A 23,194-nucleotide genomic window follows, 5' to 3' on the forward strand; every position below is an offset into this window, starting at 1 on the left:
TTCACGCCCATGAAACTGATTATATCCAGACCAAATAGTTCCATGAATTAATAATGGAAATCTCTATTATTGCCACATGGTGCTGTATCTAAGCACCCTGTGAATCATGTTTGGGCCATTAGCCGTTCAATTGCTGATCTTGCTTCATACTCGGGTGGATGGAATCTCCCTGGTTTCCAACCGGATGAACAAATGCTGAATCTCAAAAGTGACTGAAAGAACATATACCCCCACTTGCGAGATCACTGAATACGACAAGCATTGGGATGTTACAAATTATCTCCATATATATATACAGTATATATATATATATATACACACACACACACACACACACACACACACATGTACAGTAAACCCCCCGTATTCACGGGGATGCGTACCACAACCCCCCTTGAATAGTTAAAATCTACGAATAGTTAACACCCCCTCAAAAAATGCTTATAACTGCCTATCTTGAAAGGTCAGACACCAAATGTATACCTTAAACTAGCATCTTACCTCAAATATACCTTAAACTATTATCCTATTACTGTATTAATCTTTGAAATGATATTATTGATATCATTTCAAAGTCATCTTAAACATTTTACCCATAAAAATATATATGTACATACTTCAAACCCTTCCATCCAATAACAGAGAGAGTATATTTTTCTATCAGCCACTCTCCCTTTCTATCTGTCTATCTGTCTATCTATCTATCTATCTATCTATCTATCTATCCATTTCTGACATTCTGAATATCCGTTGGTGTGTGTGTTTGAGAGAGTGCGAGGGTGTTTGTTCTTACATATTATTACAAAGAAAGAGAGAATAACTTTGGAAAGAGAGAGAGAGAGAAATCATTCTTATGTCAGATATCAAAGGATTGGAATTCATGATATATGAAGGAAAAAGAGAGAGAGAGATTTTCTGTATCCTTGACCATCTGTGGGCAACATTACTTTCCCTTCGTGGTGTATGGCAATATGCCAAGTTAATTGACAGGTACTTGCTCCCCCCTCGCTCTGAAGAATCTGAGAAAAAGACGGGGAATGTATGTTTAAAATTTGTAATAATTTACTAAGAAATGCAAAAAGTTGTAATTATAGCATGGAAAATATGAAAAAAATAACAAGCTAACATCACGTTTATCTAGAAAACTGCGGTATACAAAACAAACATATGTTACCTATGCATAAAAAATCTATCTCGGTGAGAGAGAGAGAGAGAGAGATATGAAATGCAAAGAACATAATTTAGATCAGATGAGAGGGAGAGAGAGATTTTTCAGTATCCTTCGTATGGTGTTTGACCGCCAAGTGGCTACATTTATTTGACCACCAAGTGGCAATATCTACCCTTGTGGTCAGTATGTCAAGATATTTGTCAGGTTAACTCTTCCCCTCGCTCTAAAACTTTCGGAGAAAGATGAGGGAAAGAATTTATATTGAACTAAAATCTTACTAATTCACTATATTTAATTTAATGAATTGATATTTTGCTGTGTGTAGTACATTCATATTAATATTTGAAAATTAGTAAATCATTTATTTATCATACAAAACATACATATTACATATGCATAAAAATTTAAATTCTCTCATCTCAGAGAGAGAGAGAGAGAGAGAGAGAGAGAGAGAGAGAGAGAGAGAGAGAGGAGAGAGAGAGGGGGAAGAGAAAGAGAGAGAGAGAGAGAGAGAGAGAGAGAGGTGGAAGGAGAAAGAGAGAAAGAATTATTACTTTTATTATTTGTTATTATTCAATCTTGTTAAACTTAATATTAACCCTTAAACGCCGACTGGACGTATCGTAAGTCGACTAAAATTGTCTGTTGGGTGACGAGTGGACGTAAAGTACGTCAACTACAAAAAATTTCAACTTTCGGTCAACTTTGACTCGACCGAAATGGTCGAAAAATGCAATTGTAAGCTAAAACTCTTACATTCCAGTAATATTCAATCATTTACCTTCATTTTGCAACAAACTGGAAGTCTCTAGCACAATATTTCGATTTATGGTGAATTTTTTATAAAACTTTTTCCTTACGTCCGCGGTAACTCGGCTGAAAATTTCAGAAATTCTTTCGTCATTTTGTCGTAAGTTTTGCACCGTTTTATATTAGCCGTTACATAAAGTTTTATATATGAAAATGTGCACAATTTCATGGAAAATACAACAAAAAACAACCCATGGTTGTAGCTTTTATCAGTTTTTAAATATTTTCATATAAATCAGGATAAGTGCCAAAATTTCAACCTTCGGTCAACTTTGACTCGACCGAAATGGTCGAAAAACGCATTTGTAAGCTAAAACTCTTACATTCTAGTAATATTCAATCATTTACCTTCATTTTGCAACAAATTGGAAGTCTCTAGCACAATATTTTGATTTATGGTGAATTTTTGAAAAAACTTTTCCCCTTATGTCCACACAGGCAACTCTGGCCGAACATCTCAAATTCTTTCGTCACTTTGTTGTAATGTTTGCACCGTTTTATATTAGTCGTTACATAAAGTTTTATATATGAAAATGTGGGCAATTTCATGTAGAATACAACACACAATAACTCATGGTTGTAGCTTTTATCAGTTTTGAAATATTTTCATATAAATCATGATAAGTGCCAAAATTTCAACCTTCGGTCAACTTTAACTCGACCGAAATGATAAAAAAACGCAATTGTAAGCTAAAACTCTTACATTCTAGTAGTATTCAATCATTTACCTTCATTTTGCAACAAATTGGAAGTCTCTAGCACAATATTTCGACTTATGGTGAATTTAAAAAAAAAAAAAAACCTTTTTCCTTACGTCCGCGCTCAGTAACTCAGCCAAACATCTCAGAAATTCTTTCGTCACTTTGTCGTAATTTTTGCACTGTTCTATATTAGCCGTTACATAAAGTTTTATATATGAAAATGTGTGCAATTTCATGTAACAATATTAGCAAAATACAACCCATGGTTGTAGCTTTTATCAGTTTGGAAATATTTTCATATAAACCACAATAACTGCCAAAATTTCAACCTTCGGTCAACTTTGACTCGGCGAAATGGTCAAAAAACGCAATTTTAGGCTAAAACTCTTACAATCTAGTAATATTCAATCATTTACCTTCATTTTGCAACCAATTGGAAGTCTCTAGCACAATATTTCGATTTATGGTGAATTTTAAAAAAAACTTTCTTCGTCCTGCGTAGAAATTCTTTTCACACGTTGTTGTAATGTTTGCACTGTTTTATATTAGTCGTTACATAAAGTTTTATATATATGAAATGTGCGCAGTTTCATGTAGAATACAACGGAAAATAACTCATGGTTGTAGCTTTTATTAGTTTTGAAATATTTTCATATAAATCATGATAACTGCCAAAATTTCAAGCTCGTCAAATTTAACTCGACCGAAATGGTCAAAAAAACGCAATTATAAGCTAAAACTCTTACATTCTAGTAATATTCAATCATGTACCTTCATTTTGCAACAAACTGGAAGTCTCTAGCACAATATTTCTATTTATGGTGAATTTCTGAAAAAAAAAAAAAAATTTTTCCTTACGTCTGCGTGCGGTAACTCTGCTGAACATCTCAGAAATTCTTTCGTCATGTTGTCGTAATGTTTGCATCATTTTACATTAGTCGTTACATAAACTTTTATATATGAAAATGTGCGCAATTTCATGTAGAATACAACAGAAAATAGTTCATAGTTGTAGCTTTTATCAGTTTTGAAATATTTTCACATAAATCACGATAACTGCCAAAATTTCAACCTTCGGTCAACTTTAACTCGACGAAATGGTAAAAACGCAATTGTAAGCTAAAATTCTTACATTCTAGTAATATTCAATCGTTTAACTTCATTTTGCAATAAATTGGAAGTCTCTAGCACAATATTTCGATTTATGGTGAATTTTAAAAAAACATTTTCCTTACGCCTGCGCGGTAACTCGCCTAACATCTCAGAAATTCTTTCGTCTTGTTGTCGTAATATTTGCACCGCTTTATATTAGTCGTTACATAAAGTTTTATATATGAAAATGTGCGCAATTTCATGTACAATACAACAAAAAATAACTCATGGTTGTAGCTTTTATCAGTTTTGAAATATTGCCATATAAATCACGATAAATAGAAAAATTCGACTTTCGGGGTCAACTTTAACTTGACCGAAATGGTCGAAAACTGCAATTGTAAGCTAAAACACTTACAGTCTAGTAATATTCAATCAATTAGCTTAATTTTTCAACAAACGGGAAGTCTCTAGCACAATATTTCGATTTATGGTGAATTTTGAAAAAAATTTTTTACGTCCACGACATTAAATTCATGCATCATTTTGTGATAATATTTTCTGTGTTGCTTTGATTGTTTTGCTTACAGCACAATTTGTATACAATTATATACAAGTTTTTTTTTTCGCTGTCATATATTCCAATATTTATATATGATAATAATATTTTTTCATTTCTGATGGTTGCATACTAAAACTTCAGGCAATGATAAAAAAATGATTGGGTAGTAAATGACATTTATAGTGATCTATATAATAATGATAATATGTATATATATGTATATGCATATACAATATTATAATATATATATGTATGTATATATATATATATATATATACTCTCTATATATATATATATATATATATATATATATATATATATATATATGAATATAAGAAGGCCCATAAACACTATTTTGCTTGAAACCATATATTTGCGGCATAAACTGTGCCGGTGAACAGAACACAGAAGCTGGTGCTAATCTCAACGTTAAATAGTGTTTTACTCTAACATATTCATATTACACTATGTATTACAGGAAAAAGACATTCATACCTATATATATATATATATATATATATATATATATATATATATATATATATATAACATATATATATATATATATATATATAGAGAGAGAGAGAGAGAAGTACATATATAATAGCACCAGACACTGTTTGTCCTGAAATGAGTTACTGCTATGGTTTATGGAATATGCTAAACAGACTAACAAATATCAGAGAATTTCCTAATAGTTGGTCCTGCTCAGGCAAGAGGCTGTATTTCTTGCTCACCATGATTACCTGGTTTTCCTCACCTTTTTATATATGGCAACAGTGCACAAACTGGCATAGATCCCTATTATTCACTAGGTCTATGAAAGAAAAAATTGGTTAAAGATAAATATAATTATCAGTGTTGTCTTGTAAAAGATAAATCTAAAAATATACCTACTCTCATAAGAGAAAGGAAGTGTTAGATAAGAGTATGTGGTAGACCTCCACAGTTGTTAACATTTGTTTGTTCTTTTGAAGTTTTGATGGATTCAGTGGCTTGGCTGTTTTGAGAAAAAAATTAAGACAGTGAAGTCCATGTATCCTTGTCAAGAATATTTTAGGGTCTTGAGATCCATTTCCATGGTGATGATATATTCTTTATACAATGTTTTAATGTTTTGTTTACGAGAGGAGAATGGTAATAGTCAGATGATATATTGTCAAGTAGGTGGGTCCTTAGAGTTAATAGGATTTTGACAAAGGAAAAATCTATTTCAGGAGGCCCTGTGTCACCAGGTGAAATTCCTTACCCAACACAATTTCTAGGTATAAATATTGCTAAATATGAAAAAAGCTATCAGGAATGCTGGGTTACTACCCCCCAGATCAAGCATCTATAATGAAAATAGGCGATGGGGTATGGGCAAGGGTGGAGTGAAGTCATCACTGCACAGAACCATACTCTGAAGACATCCCAATGACAAAACCCCCGGAAGAGCGGAGAGCTGACCCAGCTCCCGCACTCACCCGCTCGCCAGCCCAATGACCCCAAGCGCCATCTAGACTCATTCAGGCTAACACCATCCCCAGGCTTGGTATGCCGTGCAGGCGAGAGCTAGGACTGGGGAGGGTCTGCCAGATGTTGTAGACCTCCTCAGAAATAGATTTTCCTTTGTCAAAATCCCTTTTCTGAGCTCGTCCCTGTGTCACCGGTGCAGAATAAATAACAGAGAATCATACCAAGACTGTGAAGTAGAAAAATTATCTAAGGTGATCATGCATAAAAATGTGTACTATAAGAAAATAAGTTTAATTATTTCTCTTGATAATTCAGAACTTTAACAGAAATTAAGAATAATAGTTAGGCTAAGCTTATACTAAACATAAATTTGAGCATGAAAATATAAAAGTATAATAAAAACATGAGAGGAGGTACAAAAATAAGGAATACCAAAATTACAGAAGTACCTCAAGACCAACCTACCAAATAGCACACATTAAAAACATAATCACAATAAACATCATATAAAGATAACAATTTCAAGTATCATATAAATTGAGGAGCCAGGCGTTGAGTATGATTGGCCCAGGAAAACTGGTAGGGCCAATAAATGAAACGAGCAGGCAGAGAAGGGATAAGGTTAAGGATAATTTTTAAGGTGGGGATGACACTCCCGGCAACCACCGTGAGAAATTTCAGAGCTAGGTATTTCAAGTATTGAGAAGCGTTTAAACACAATGAGATTTCCATCCATGTATTTTTGTCAATTCAACAAATCCATATTATGAAAATAATTGGTAGAGGTAGCTACGCTGGGATATCATGAACCTTAAAGGAACTGAATCCGGGTTAGCTTGTTTAACCATAGCGCCTATTGGGCGTATCATGCGTCGACTAAATTGTCTGTTGGGTGCAGTGGGCGTGCGTCGTCGACTACAAAAATTCGCTTTAACCGGTCAACTTTGACTCAGCGCTGGGAGAAATGGTCGAAAAGCACGTTATTAGCTAAAACTCTTATTTTAGTAATATTCAATGATGTACCTTCATTTGCAACAAATTGGAAGTCTCTAGCACAATATTTTTGGTTATGGTGGTACCAGAAAAAACTTTTTCTTACGCGTGGTAACTCAGCGAAAATTTCATAAATTCTTTAGTCATTTTGTCGTAATTTTTGCACTGTTCTATAGCCGTTATAAAAGTTTTATATATGAAAATGTGTGCAATTTCATGTACAATACAATACAACCCATGGTTGTAGCTTTTATCAGTTTGGAAATATTTTCATATAAACCACGATAACTGCCAAAATTTCAACCTTCGGTCAACTTTGACTCGACCGAAATGGTCAAAAAACGCAATTTTAGGCTAAAACTCTTACAATCTAGTAATATTCAATCATTTACCTTCATTTTGCAACCAATTGGAAGTCTCTAGCACAATATTTCGATTTATGGTGAATTTTTAAAAAAAACTTTTTCCTTACGTCTGCGCCAGAAATTCTTTCGTCACGTTGTCGTAATGTTTGCACTATTTTATATTAGTCGTTACATAAAGTTTTATATATGGAAATGTGCGCAATTTCATGTAGAATATATGATAACTCATGGTTGTAGCTTTAATGGATTTGAAATATTTTCATATAAATCATGATAACTGCAAAATTAGCTGCCAAAATTTCAAGCTTAGGTCAACTTTAACTCGGCGAAATGGTTAAAAAAAACATGATTATAAGCTAAAACTCTTACATTCTAGTAATATTCAATCATATTTTCATTTGCAACAAACTGGAAGTCTCGCACAATATTATTTCTATTTGTGGTGATTCTGAAAAAAAAAAAAAAAAATTTTCCTTCGTCTGCGTCATTAACTTTCAGTATTGAACATCTCAGAAATTCTTTCGTCATGTTGTGCGTAATGTTTGCATCATTTACATTAGTCGTTACATAAGCTTTTATATATGAAAATGTGCGCAATTTCATGTAGAATACAACAGAAAATAGTTCATAGTTGTAGCTTTTATCAGTTTTGAAATATTTTCACATAAATCACGATAACTGCCAAAATTTCAACCTTCGGTCAACTTTAACTCGACCGAAATGGTAAAAAACGCAATTGTAAGCTAAAACTCTTACATTCTAGTAATATTCAATCGTTTAACTTCATTTTGCAATAAATTGGAAGTCTCTGGCACAATATTTGGTTATGTGGTGAGATTTTAAAACATTTTCTAGCACTTCGTCTGTGACGGTAACTTTCGGCGGGAACATCTCCAGAAATTCTTTCGGTCTTGTTGTCATTAATATTTGCACCAGCTTTATATTAGTCGTTACATAAAGTTTTATATATGAAAATGTGCGCAATTTCATTTACAATACAACAAAAAATAACTCATGGTTGTAGCTTTTATCAGTTTTGAAATATTTCCATATAAATCACGATAAATAGAAAAAATTCGACTTTCGGTCAACTTTAACTCGACGAAATGAATTAAAGAAACTGCAATTATAGCTAAAGCACTTACAGTCTAGTAATATTCAATCAATTGGCAATTTTTTCAACAAGCGGGAAGTCTCTGGCACAATATTTAGGTTATGGTGAATTTTGAAAAAAAAATTTTTTTACGTCCACGCATTACGAATTCATGCATCATTTTGTGATAATATTTTCTCTGTGTTGCTTTGATTGTTTTGCTTACAGCACAATTTGTATACAATTATATACAAGTTTTTTTTTTGCTGTCATATATTCCAATATTTATATATGATAATGATATTTTTTTCATTTCTGATGGTTGCATACTAAACTTCAGGCAATGATAAAAAAATGAGCCAAAAATGAACTCTTAATCTTAAAAACTAAGCGTGCTGTGATTTTTTGAAAAAACTTTTTTCGCTTGGCGCTATCACGAGCGCGCATACGACTGCGGGAGGCGTTTTTGTAAATAGGGCTTATTTAAAGGTTAATGAAGTATAGGATTTGCTGTCTTGCATAAACTTTTAAAGAGAAGTGTTCCACCTTTTCCCTGATAAAGAGGACCAGACAAACACTGAGAAGTTCTTTAAGTAAGCCCTCAATGTAGCGACTGGGCACAAAGGGCAGGTCTTGTGGAAGAGGAGCCACCTTCAAGGGGACCACCTGTCTTGATTGTCTTTACCATTTTTAAGCGAGGAATCTATGATCTGGGGAAAGCAGAACTTCTCCTGTGGGAGAAATCTGTGTGATCGACACCTCTGAGAAGAGCAGACAGTTCTGAGATTCTGGCACCTGAAGCTAAACTAATGGGAATAAAGTCTTCTAGCAGATCTAGATAAGAGCATTGGGCATTATTAATATCTGAGGCTAATTTCGAAACGTCGTTAAGGAACAGGTAACCGAATGTGTGTTACGGCCTTATGAAACACATGCTCTAGGGATGGAAAAAGTATGAGTCAGAGTTAGGTCAATCTTCAATATGCAAAAACACATTTCTCAAGCTGATTTTACTGTGAAAGTAATAGTGGCTGGGGCTGAGCCTTTTTCAAACAATGATCTAAAGAGGTTATCAGCTAAATTAGTGGTCACTTAGTTTGAGCTTCAGATGCCTTCAGAAAAGATGCCAATTTTTGACTGCTGAGTCATACTGTCACGAGTAGAATCTCTTATCAGTTCAATAAACAGAGTGTTAACAGGGTCAGTATTTACCCCCTTTGGCGACAAACTTCATAAAGTCTATAAAGCCAGAGCATTCCAGAATTTTTGAGGAAGCTGACACAGGCCCGTTTGTACTATCCAGGTCAGCCTGGGTCTGGGTGTCTGGCGACACATAGCTTGAGTTTCAGGGTAAACCAGTTTATCTTGATGAAGATGGGTGCTACCAGGGCTACTTACATTTCCGAATGCCTGAGCTTGTGTAAGACTTTCATCAGCATGTTTATTGGGAAACATATGGATTCTCCCAACTGTTCAATCTATGGACATTTGCATCTGTGGCATAGTTTGAGGACAGATTAGAACCACATAACAAGGAGGAGGTTGTGGTGCTCTCCGTGGCAAACAGGTCTACCTGAAGTCCCCGAACCGCGATGGCAGATCAGTTGAAGGAGTCCTTGTCTGAGGACCATTCCGGCTCAGCGGAGTGCCGACCTGAACCAGAAGGAAGTCCCACCACCGTTCACTCCGCCAGATGGGTGGCAGCCAAATGCCAGCTGTGTTTGTCCGCCAGGGGAGAAGATAGCTAACATCACCTGGATTTATCCGACTCGATTTGGACCCGCCCCTGTTTATGCAATGTGTACTACGGCGGCTGTCAACGCACCAGCCCTGATGTGAATCTGGTTGGCGGGCGAAGCTTTCAGGGTTAGAAACACACTGCCATTGCTTCCAAAGTGTTTATATGGAACTGTTGAAACATGGTAGACCATGTCCCTTGTACCTTTTGTTTTGGTGAGTATCCTCCCCAGCCGCTTAACGAAGTGTCTGTGTGGATTACCAGAGCTGGAGGGGGAAACTGAAGAGGGACTGACTTTGAGAGGCCCTTGACTGTGGACCATGGGTAGTCTTTCATTTAAGATTTCTTGAGATTAGTGAGACCCTGTCCTGAGCCTGACATTAGCCCGTCTCATACACCTCTGTTTGTCTTTTAATCTCGCTTTTAGGAGCAGGTCTGTTACAGAAGCGAACTGAAGAGAACCTAAGATTCTTTCTTGTGTCCGGCGGGAGGCCTTCTTGTATTTCAGAAACTTTCTGGTAGCTGTGGCTATTTCCCTCCGCTTGGCTGGCGGAAGAGATATGTGCAGTGGGTCCACTGGATACCCAGCCACTGAAACCAAACTTCGGAGTTAGGCGGGTTTTCTCCTGTTCAATTGGAAACTAAGGATTCCAGGAATTTCGTCCACCATGACTGTAGCTCTCCGGCACTCCTCAGCGGTTAAAGCGGAAATTGTGTCACGTCCAGATGCGCCGCTAACGATATCCCAGGATCGCAACGCTGCTGAACTGCTGTTTCATGGTTGAATATTCTGGGTGCTATGTTGAGCCCGAAAGGCATGACCCTGAAGGAGTAGGCCTGTTTCCCCAGTCTGAAACCCAGGAAGGGAGAGAAGTTCCGCGCAATTGGGACGTGATAGTATGCGTCTGAAAGATCGATAGAGGTGGTGACGGCTCCACGCGGAGTAGAGTACCTGCATGACTTTGTAAGCATCTTGGTTGTGCGTGTGTAAGATTTAGACGTGATAGGTCCAGGATTACTCTTTGTTGACTGGAGTCTTTTTTGGGAACAGAAAACAGCCTGCCTTGGAATCTGAGGTGTCTCACTTTCTTTATTGCTCTCTTCCTGAGCTTCCATCACAAAGTCTTGTAGGAAGGCTTTGGAGGAGGTTGATGGAAACGGTCAAGGAGAGGACCCTTGATCAGCTGCAACCCAAACCTTTGGACACTGCTGTGTGCCCATGGACTGAAAGACCACTGGTCCTGAACCAGAAAAAGTCTACGCCTACCTGGCTGGTCTCACTGGGGAGGAGCGGGTTTGTTACCTCTACCGCAGCCTCCTCTTCCCCGGGAGAGGAACCGTAGGGCAGCCTTACCTCTATAGGAGGCTCTAGCTCTACCCCCCCTTGCACTCCTGTTAAGGCCATGAAAGGCCCCACGACCTTCATAAGAAGGGTTATATGCCGGAGACGACACATAAGAAGGAGTGGCAAGGGAGTGTTGAGCTGGCTGAACCGGCACAAACTGTTGAGGTTGAGCGTTGGAGGTGGAGGGTTGGCTCACCGCCGAGACAGGTACCGCCTGGACAACAGACTGATGTTGCTGTCTTCTGTGCCTCCTGTACCTTTTTCTCGGTCTATACTGGGAGCCGCCGGACTCTGGGGTTTTTCGTTTAAAGGCCGGAATACCCCACCGGGAGCGCAGACTTTGGTTAGCCCTGGTTGCCTCAGCCAGGACACTGGTGACTTCTTCTTCCGGGAACAGATTGGCTCCCCAGAAGGAACTCTTCATGAGCTTGTTAGGCTCATGGCATGAGATAATGCGTCGGCGAAAGATAATTTGCGACAATTCAGCCGCGCCACCATGAAGTCATATAGGTCGACTGAAACCCTGCTACAACAAAGTTTACGTCCAGGCCTGGAACAGCGGCTCCTCGGGAAAGCGAGGCGGCCGGTTGCCTCCGCCAGGCACAGCGGTTCGAAGACGACTCTAGCGACACCGTGCCTCAGACTCAGCCTTCCAGAGCTTCCGTCAGTTTGAAGCTGCTCACTGGGAACTGATTGAATGCGCAATCACGTCCTGTTTACCGGTACGTGGCGATGGGCGGAGCATCCTTCAAAAGTCGTCACCCCTGGGAAAGATTAGAGGCATTGGGTCCGTCTCTCTGAGCGGCAGGCACCTCAGCACATGCCTGAGCATTGCGAGAGTGCAACCTTAATAGTCAGAAGCAGGGTTGGGAGCTTATCCCCAAGGGAGAACATGGTGAAGTTGCCCTTGAAGGGCGTCAACTTGGTTGGTGTTCTCCGCTTGCCACTCTGTAAAAGTGCGCATCAGAGCTGATTGCGCCTGGTCCCTAGGAAAGATCACTGACTCCTTAGGGACCTTATCAGAGTGTACCCATGCTTCTTCTGTCAGCCTAGCGAAGCCTGGGTAGGGAGGCAGAAGATCTGGAGGGAAGAATTCTAGCTCCTCCAGTCTATGAGTGCCTAGACCTTACGAGTCAAGGTGTCTTCATGCGGGAGCATGTGAAGGGCCTAAGCATACGGGTTCCCTTTGTCAGAAATGGAGGGGGCTGAGCGTCCGGAGATGAGGATAGTGCACCGCAGCCCCGAGCCGCCGTGCTCCGGAGCATAGTCTCCTGGCTCTGAAACCTCTCCGTGAGCTTGCTCAGCACGCCTCTACCTCCGTGAAGAACCTCTCGAGCAGCATCCATAAGCGCCTCCAGGGTCAAAGGCAGGCTCGGCGAGGAGGGCTGAAGCAGCCGCTCACCGAACCTCTGCCGAGTCGGCGTCTGCTCACGGAGGCCACCGGACCAGCGTCCTGTGGCTTTGACGGGGGAAAGGGAGATGCCTTGCGGGAAGACGAAGACTTTTAGCCCTTCGCCTTCCACGACTTCTTCAGCTTGAGACAGACTGGGCTCTGTCCTTCCAGAGAAGATTTATGAAAGCTGAAAAGAAGAAAGCGGATGATGACCGGGGAATCAAACCCAGGCGCCCGGCCCCCTACTGCCTCACTTACCTCCCTACTACCTCCTGGTCTGTTCGTGTTCATGGTTTCCAGATCGAGATCTAGCATGGCGGCATCCTCCGACACCTCCTGCGTACAGCGGGTCATCCTGGATAGGCGCAGGTCTCTACCCGGTTGCTTGATGATGGGGCGGCAACCTCCAGCTGGAACAGCCGCGGCAATCCAGCGTGCCGGTACAGGATGTTCCTTAGGTTCTCATCGAGAACATAAGGTTTCCTTGGCCAGGCGTTCCTACGAACCACCCAGGCACGGGAGGACTCAAGGAGCATCTTTGCGAGGAGGATTCATCGGCCTGAAAAAAGGGAGTATCAAGGCCGAACTATTATAGTAAGATCATAAAAAACCCAAAATTTTACCATAACATTATATGTGAGAGCCCCCGAAGGGGCGGAACAAAAACAATCGGCTTACTGACTCATCCTGGATACACCCGTAGAGTGTGAAGCAAACCTCACAGCCATCCGGGTGCCACACGATCAGGTCGTCCAGGCGTACCGCGCAGCCAGTGTGGGTATGACAAACCACGTGCCCGTAGGGTTGGTGCAAGATGGCAGTGCACCCGGGCTCCTCACAACGAACAGTCTGTAAGTGTGAACAGTATATGAACCTACTAATCTATGATAACTTAAACTAAAGTAGGTACTAAGTAATTTCATACCGAACTACCGGAGCACTCCGGAGGGATGAAAAAACCATAGAAAATGAACCTACTAATTCAAGATAGCAACTAGTGAAGTATAAAATTTAGTCCACTTTGCCGAATACTCGGCGGAGCGGAAAATACTGAGCCAGACAAGACACCTTATCTCAAAGAGGCGCCGGAATGTCTGTTGAGAACCAAAGAACAGGATCACTGGACTCATGGTACAAAAGAATTAAACTAATAAAAAATTTTGGAATCCGGCGGCGGGATACATGAGGCCGCCGGGATAATCTAGTATGATAGATAAAGCAATGGCACAAATATTTGGTTAACAACACATAAGGAATAATACATCATAAGCCCCCGGGTTCCGGCGCAAACCCCTCCGGGATCCCGAGCCTCCGAAGCTAGGGCATAGCAGAAAGGCGAGGCAGTACATCACAGCTGATCATAATATGGTCAGGTGGAAAACCACTCAAACCTATCCCTTATGACTCAAGCGCCGAGGCGATAGTAGGGCAGAAACAGCGGGAGGGCCGGGATGGCGGAGCAGAGAAGTGAGAGTGAGCCTGAGAGTGGTGAATCCAGCTCGGTGGAGGAGGCGAATCAGCGAGAAACTAGCCAGAAGCAATGTCAGCAGGGCCCGACCCCAGGAGGCGTTGCCCCTCTACTAGGGTAGGCCACCAATGCTTAACACGGGGTGACCGCCGGAGGCCGATGTCATGCGGCGCAAGGAGATGACAAACAACGGAAAGCACTCATACGGGGAGGAAAGGAAGGAAGAACAGTACTTGAAGGGGAGAGGGTCAGAGAAATAATGAACAGGAGACTGGGGACCTTGCCTCTGCTCAACTGTAACCCATAAGGTAGAAGTATCCAGAGGTACCTAAGTACAGGGAGACTCATGACCACACAGAAGCTGGGAAGGAAAAGACTGCCCTAAACCAAACCACACCACACACTCTCACCCTCCTAGAAGGCACAGCCTAGATAACCAGGAGGAGAGAAGGGAAGGGAGAGGAAAAAGCAGGGAGAGAAATTCCTGTGTCGAAGGCCAACTGTAACCGACTAAAGTAAGGGAAAGGGTTGTGGAAAGCGTGAAGGAGACTCTCCAAGGTAAAATCCTCCTCCCCCACTAGTACTAGAGGGAGAAAATGGGGTCTCGAGGAAACTTCAACCAGCCCAAACAAGCGGTGAAGACGGATAGAACAACAACAGAAACTCCCTGCGACCTGACTATCCCCACTCCTCCTACCCTCTCCAAGCGGGAGCCACGGAGCAGGAGGTTGAAGTAAAGCAGCTAAAAAGGGTAGCCCTAATCCACCAATTGGTGATAGGACTGAGCTAGCATCCGCTTAAATGATATAAACATGTTAACCTAAAGACAAATAAATAACCATCCAATAATAAAAATGTATAAGCTGCGTGCTAGAGCGTATAGCCTAACCGAACTAAGCGTAGAATGTAAACAGCCAACAGGTACATTGCCTGACATGCCTTCGGATATAATAATATAATTTGGCGATCATCAACACTGAAAAAACTTTCACGTACTGTTCAAAAAGAACATCCTTGGGAGAAAAGCAAAAGAGTGGAATCTTCGGATACCCCCAAACAATAGCAAGAACCCCAATGAGGAGAGACTCACAAAAATTAAAATTAAAAAGGACCCAAAAGACACACACCCTAAGAAACGCCACCAGGATGATCCATGGCCAGAGAATTTAAAGATGATTAGTGTAGCGACCAAGAAAGCAAACAGAACAAGCGCTGAATGGGTGTACCTCGAGGTCGACATGGCTGACAAGAGGCATATAGCGTAAACAAAAACCACACTTATAATTTATAAATCACGGGCTTAAACAGCCAAACTAATCATAAAACCCCACAGAAGATGGTACTTAGCAGGGCTGATAAAGCTGCTGGAAGTGACATGTGGGAATCAAAAGCAGAAATTGCTGGGAAAAGCACAAGCGAAAAAGCTACAAACAGCAGAGATCACGTGCTAGAATGGAATGAGTTCAGATGGCGCTGGGGTCGCCATCGGGCGGGCGGGTGAGTGTGGGAGGCGAAATTCGGCTCTCACGGCTCTTCGGGGGTTTTGTCATTGAGATATTTCAGGGTGTGGTTCTGTAGCACAGTGATGACTTCACTCACTACCCATACTAGCGTCTATTTGCAGTATAGATGCTAGATCTGGGGATAAGTAACCCCAGCATTCCTGATAACTTTTTCTCTGGTATATTGTAATGTTATACTAGAAATTTGTGCTAATGGGAATTTCACGGGGTGACACAGGGACGAGCTCAGAAATGTTTATTTGTCCCATCTCCTAAAGTGAGATATTGTAAAGTAGTTACAGTATTGACAGTGTAACTGAGCTGACCAAGGTGTGTAAAAGTAAGCATCTGTGGAGGCTATTGAAGTGAACTCTTTGCATAGTACAGTATTTGTTTTGTAAGAAAGATTGAATCAATGAGAAATGTAAAAGTATAATGAAGAATTAGCATGAAGGTTAGCATATACAAAAAGATGGATCAGTGTTTGTAAGTGGTTTACTTTTGTTAAGAGAGAATGATTATAGGTTGGGAAAAAAGTATGTGTAATTTACTTACACATAGTTTTTTCCAACCTATAGAGAAAAAGTCAAACAAAAAAATATTAGCATGGTTGATGTGGAAGCAGTGTTAGACTGGAAGGGATTTAATATATAGTAATCACAAGACTGCGTGTAAGATATGAGTGAGTAGTATAGCGTGTATAGGTGGTTCCTCTGTTGCTGCAGGCATTTTTTGTTGGTATATTTATCATCTGATGCAGTACGAAATTTTTCCATGCTATTGATTGGGTAACGTTGTAGTGTTGTGATAAACTAATTACAAAAAAGATTATATATTTGAGTGGGAGCTGTATTTGAGGGGATTTAATTGCTGTAATTTTTAAAAGCCATTATTTTGATGTGATATTGTCCTATCCTTTTTGTCTTCTAAGTAATAGTTTTGTCTTAATTTCCAGGTGTAACCGAACTGTTGCTCATAGTCCCAGAATTCTTATCATATGAAATTGTAAAAGAAGCTGAGAGACAGATGGCCCAATGCCAGGAAAGTGAAACCCAAGATAGTTCTTTAATGTACTTGTCTCAGTGTCTTAGAGCAGCTATTGCATACTTTCATCTAAAAAATGGAGAGGTATGTGTATTGTTTTTAAGATCTGAAGAGTCTATCATTATTATGAAATATTAGAAAAAATAAGTTTTCCTTACAAACCCAGTAATTATTTGTATGCCTCTGTTAACATTTTGAATATTCTCAGGATCACCAGTCTTTTGTCACTCAGATGAAAGAAGGAAGTTGCTCTATGCACACACTTTTGTATCCATAGTCATGTACAGTATTAATTTGTAACCCAGTTTTAATGAAAACTTTATGTGAAGCATCAAGATCCAAGGTGTTGGGGTTGGACATTCATTCTATGATTAATGTGTATGAATAAGCTTTTGTTTCATCACAACCTGAATAAAATATCTGTATATACATACAGTAAACCCCCAGCATTCACACAGGATAGGTACCACAACCCCCCAATAATAGCTAAAATCTGTGAGCATTTGGCACTCCCTTCCCCCCGAAATTGCTTATAACTGCATATTTAAACAGGTCAGACACCAAAGACTACCTATAAAAACATTTTTAACTGCCTATTTAAGGGTTCAAACACGAAATTTATACCTTAGATTATTATTTAACACCAAATATACCTTACGGGAAGTGCTGACTCCATAAGGCCCCATTATAAAGTAAGTGCTTATAGTTACCTGATAAATGAAAGGATTTGCTTCCAATTTTTATCACTTATTCTTCAACTAATAATAAAAATTTTCAACATGGGGAATTTAAATTCAACTTCTAAGTTAATTTTTTATTTTCATTTGAGAAAAAAACTTTAAAATTTTTCAAAAATAATATGCAAAAAAAAGTTTTACTTAAAAATGAATTTCCCATTTACAAAATCAAGATATATAGTTATACTACACTCTGTAATGGTTTCATTGAATTTAGTTTAGTCATCTTGGAGCTATAAGCATTTATTTTTGAAAAAACTAAGTTTTGAGAAAACAACAAAGGAAAAAATTTATGGTTATTTTGTAATAACTATGAAACTATGACAAGTGATTTTGCACAAAATTATTTTTGTCATATAAAATGTACCCTGAGAATTTACAATATAATTGAATGAATAGGGAAATGTGCTCTCTCTTGATTTACATATGTTACCTAAAATTTGCATATATATATATATATATATATATATATATATATATATATATATATATATATATATATATATATATATATATATATATATATATATATATATATATATACTCTCTCTCTCATATTATATATAACATATATATATATACTCATATATATATATATATATATATATATATATATATATATATAAATCATCAATGAAAAGGCGCTGACTTTATTCAACGTTTCGTAATTATCAAAATTAATTACAGCATAAGGGCTGTTAAAAGTGAAAAATAAAATTCTTTGTAAAGTGTAAAACTAAAACTAAGAGTTAAGAATTGAAAAGCTGAAGATTTAATTTCAACTTCAAAAATTTTGAAATACACAACATTAAAAGTAAGAAAATTTAAAAAAATCATTGTTAAAATGAAGGTAACTTAGAATACTACACGTAAGCTAAAGAGATGGGATCAGAAGTCTCAGGACTTAGCAGCGTCGTTCAGATATCGGACAGAGTAAAGGGAGGATCTCCGTTGGTGGTTGGACCCTCAGAAATTAAACGAGAGATTTGCCTCTTCAGTTGCCGAGCCCTCACCTAGTGTGTTCTCCGACGCCTCAGGCGGGATGGGGAGCAACATATTTCGAAGAATTAATAAGGCACCTGGAAGGGAGAACAGGTGAGCTGGCACATCAGCGAAAGAGCATCAGCGGTAAATACAGCTCTCATCAGTTGAGCCACTAATCTTTTAAGGACATGTGATTCAAGCGTAACTAGGACAACACTACAGCCTAACCCCATCAAGGAAACAGGGAGACACATTCAGCATACTCCTTTCTGGCTGTGAGGGCGTTGTTGTTGTGGGCGGAGGAGAAAGTCAAGACTCTCTGAGTTCGTGCAAGGGAAAGGAGCGAGGGCCGATGCTCAGCCAGAAAAGATCAGAGTCTACTGCAATTGAAGCCCAGTATTATTGTATTATTATTCTCCATGAGTTTGCAAAAAGCTGTAGACCTTTGGGAAAGCGAATATCGACCTCTTTTACAGCCCACTGTTTGAATTGAAAACTACTGCTCTCTGATCTCAGACCAGGCAGTTGCCATAAACGGTCCTCTTCGATAGTCGGAATGAAGGCGGGTATGCTTTTCCCCATTCCAAGATCTTGGGAGAAGTAGTAAGAAAGTTCGCGTCTTGAGCCGCAAGCAGCCCTGATCGCCCGTTTGGCCAGCTCAAGATTGGTTTAGGTACTGGGGAATGGATGATGGATTTTCCCAGATCGGCTTCCACACAGGAGCGATCTTCTCAGACAACCCACTTGATAGATTCCTGAGAATCTCCGGCTCTCAATCTGACTGCCTTCCGGACTATCGAAGGACTGGTCGAGCGAAGGGATTTTTCGCATAAGGCTGCAAAGGCTATTGCCAAGGCGAAGCCTCAACCTTTAGCGTCTACCAGTCTAAGTGGGAGGTTTTTAGAAGATGGTGCAGGACCCATAAGATATCACCTCTTCCAGTACCTCTGTGACGAGCATACGCTGACTTCCTTCTCTACCTGAGGAGCAGTGCAACATAAGCTGTACCGACAATCAAAGCGTTACAGGAAGATATGCTGGCTTCAGTATTCAGGCCACAGGTTTGAATATCCTGAATAGGAACCTACATGACCTCATGAGGTCTTTTGAAGCGTCGAAATCCAAGACCCGAAGCCTCAGTTAGATTTGGATGCAGTTTCATTCTTGTCTACAAAGGTAGAACCTCCTCAAAAGCTTCCTTCAGGGATCTGACCAGGAAGTGCTGTTTCTCTTTGCTCTGGCCATTTAAGAGAAATAAGCGAACTACAAACCTTAGAAGGTAAGGGTTGGGTTTGAAAGGCTCCAATATATGCTCCTTCAAGCCCTTCTTCTTGGCAAGAATGAAACCCTTCTAAACCATGGCCAAGAAGCTTCATCGTTAAAGGTCTCTCGTCAGTGTGGCAAAGAGTTGGAGAAGGACTCTGTTTCTGTTAGGAGCCTCAAATTCTACCTTGATGAAGAAACAGCTGGGAGGTACGTCGTAGTCTCTGGTGCTCAGTCCAGGGATCCTACTAGATCGATCTCTAAGAATCATAAGCTTTTTCGTGGGGCGTCATCAAGAGCGCATCTGTCTTGTGAGGATAGGCACCTAAAGCTCCTTAGATTGAGGCACATGAAGTGAGAGCCATTCACGACATCTTTGGTTTTTCACAAGACGTTGTCTCTCCAGACTTTTATAGGCGACTTACTTGAGGTGTAATTGCTTGCATCTCTCATTATTTAAAGGTCTTAGAGTTGCATTATGATAAGTGCTTCTCTCTGGGAGGCGTGCGTATCTTGGTTCGGTGCTGGGACAAGGGAGCTGAAACTAATCCTTTATAGTTTAGCTGTTTGGTTGTTTTAATGCTGTTGATGTGTGTTTTTATGGTTGATTGGAAGAGATTGTTGAGTAAGCCCCCTTTCAATTTGTAACACTAACAAGAGTTGAAAGCTTGGTCAGGTGGTGAGTTGGTTATTTATGCTCCTTGTTGTTTTTGGTGATACTAAGCTCTGTCATGTAGAGGATAGCCCCATTGATATGATTCAGGTAAGCTCTATATTATCAGTGGGTCCGCCCCCATTGACCACGATCCGCAATAGGCTCTGTCATGTAAGTGGGTCATCCCCGATGACCACGATCCAGAAAGGGCTGTCAGTCATAGGTCGCATCCCCTCGCTGAAGCTCTTGAGGCAACAGACTCGCAGACGGTATCCATGAAATCTTCTGCCCAATCAGGTAAGAACCATGGTTTTGTATATCCTACAACATATGTTGTTTCGTTTTAGTTATTAGCTGTCTCTTGCCACTCCTCCAAGAGTGCCAATCAGCTAAGTATATATCTGACAGGTAAGTTGCATCAACACAAAATGATATTTTTATGATAAAATAAAGTTTTGGCCCTTGCCCAGCAGATATGCTCGATGAATGGCCCTTCGCCTCCCCCTCCAGGAGATTGGGTGGAAGAAAAAATCTGATTAGAAAGCAGAATGGTTCTATTCCCATACCCAGCGGCGGGAAGGTGAATCACCTGACACCTGTTATGTGTGCAGCGAATTTGAAATTCTGTGAGGCAGTGTCGGAGACTATGGCAAATATATATCTGCCGGGTTAGTATGTACAAAACTTTATTTTATCATAAAAAATATAATTTTTATAAAGTATGGATAATAAACCAATGTAGGAATGTTTGAATTAAAGTTCATGGTAAAGATGAAAAATTAAGAATAAAACATGATAAAAATTATAGAATTCAGCTGCATATGTAGATGCCTAGGCAGAGACATAAATGCATAATTGTTAAATAAAATGAAGTGGAGTCTCCAAAATGAAGAGAGATTTTTTCCTTTTTTCATGATTTTTCATTTTAGTTATTTATTCATTATAGTTTATTATTATCTATATTAATATACTGTCAAATAAATGACATGATTAAGATCATCAGTAATAAAATAGTGGAACAATTAAGACTGTAAGTTCACTAACACATTTTGTTTTCAACAAAATCATTCCGTAAAACGCAAAAATATATATGATCAGAATGATTGTAATTCAAGTTGTGAATTTTAACATCGATCTTGGAGAGGGTTGTTTTTTATTATTACTGACATTGTCATCAGTTTGTGGTCATAAATCTGAGGACGGTCCGGGAATAGGATTCGCAAGTGATGATGCTTCACCACAGCAGACTGTCGTGGGATTTTTCATACCACTGTATTAAAGTTAAAATTATTGTTGAATTCATGTTTTCATGAAAAAATAATTATATAAAGCAAATTATTGAGTAATTTTTGCCATCAGCAGTCAAATAATCACGATCATGGCAACATTGAAACATAGTGCTGTCACGACATATGTCTATAAATAGAACAGAAGTAGAGGGCTGTCATTGGCTAGCAGATCTCCATGGCAACCAGCCAGCCAGTCAAGTTTTAGCTGTATTCTGTCTGAGAAAGAACTTTTGCTTAGAGAAGCTGACAGTGAAATAAGTGCATGTGTTTTAAATACAAAACATAGTTTTTAATAGTGTATGTATTTTACTGGTTACATGAAGAATAGAATGAATTCCTTCTTATTACTTTGAGTGCAAAATTGTTGGTTCAGAGATTCTTCAGCAACAAAATATATATATAAATTTTTTTGCTTCAGAAGATCTTTACTAAAGCTGCATTGACATACCTTTAAAACAAAATTCTTCTCTTTAATCTCCCAAGGGTAGAATTACGCTTCATAGAGGGAACTGGCAATTCTCTCTCTCTCTCTCTCTCTCTCTCTCTCTCTCTCTCTCTCTCTCTCTCTCTCTCTCTCTCTCTCTCTCTCTCTCTCTCATTTGCCATGTAAACACAGGTAGAATTACACTGCATAGAGGGAACTGGGCAATCTCTCTCTCTCTCTCTCTCTCTCTCTCATTTGCCATGTAAACACAGGTAGAATTACACTGCATAGAGGGAACTGGCAATTCTCTCTCTCTCTCTCTCTCTCTCTCTCTCTCTCTCTCTCTCTGTCTTGTCATTTGCCACGAAAGACAAGTATTGTTCAGTAACTCGGCTTTTGTCTTTGTAAAGTTTACCTTTGTCATGTCTTTTGTTTCCTAAAAACATACAAAGCATCATACTAGCTACCAGTCGGGCAGCAGATAGGTAAAACTTAATGCTAAGTGATTGGCTACGATACTTCCTACTGTTCCACTGTTCCAGACAATAGCGTTTCTTAATGACGGTACGTACTGTGCACGAGTTAAATTGGTTACAATTTAAAAGCATTTTAATTCAGTACAGTATAAATCCAGAACAGTATATATAAGATAAAAATATGAATGAAAAGTTGTTTTATTTACCTTTGGTAAATAAAAAGATGACAAGTGGAGGAACAGTAGCCATCTTAAATCGTGGTTGAACAATACGTATTTTAAATCGGCTGACCCTCTTCAGTGTCCGTCTCATCCGATGTCCGGGTTAATGAGGTCAGGCTTAACGAGGGTCGACTGTTGGATAATGTTGAGTGTTGGACAATGAAAATCTGTATAATTGAGAGATTACTCATATAAATTTCATAATAATTTAAAAAAAACCATTCTGTGATGGTTGGCAATGTTGTGCGGGTCTAAGGAAATGTTGGTAACACTGCTTACACTCATGAACAGGCTGGGAAAGTGTTTTGGAGAGTGGGAGGCCAGGAAAATTGTTTCCTTGTTCGATGGCTGGATGTGATGGCAGTTGACAACACTCCACTGGGAGATAGAAACGATAGTAATGCTGTGTA

The 23,194-nt window shown here is 39.4% G+C and overlaps 1 protein-coding gene across 1 annotated transcript in view; it reads left to right on the top strand.

The window, feature by feature from the left end:
* LOC136842587 (uncharacterized) overlaps positions 1 to 23,194 on the top strand; it is a 441,719-nt gene that overhangs the window by 287,034 nt on the left and 131,491 nt on the right. The window contains 1 exon segment of the mRNA XM_067110134.1: positions 16,647 to 16,819. Within this exon segment, the coding sequence (XP_066966235.1) occupies positions 16,647 to 16,819 (173 nt within the window).

The sequence above is a fragment of the Macrobrachium rosenbergii genome, chromosome 10 (assembly GCF_040412425.1).
Source record: "Macrobrachium rosenbergii isolate ZJJX-2024 chromosome 10, ASM4041242v1, whole genome shotgun sequence".
In the NCBI taxonomy this organism is placed as follows: Eukaryota; Metazoa; Arthropoda; class Malacostraca; order Decapoda; family Palaemonidae; genus Macrobrachium; species Macrobrachium rosenbergii.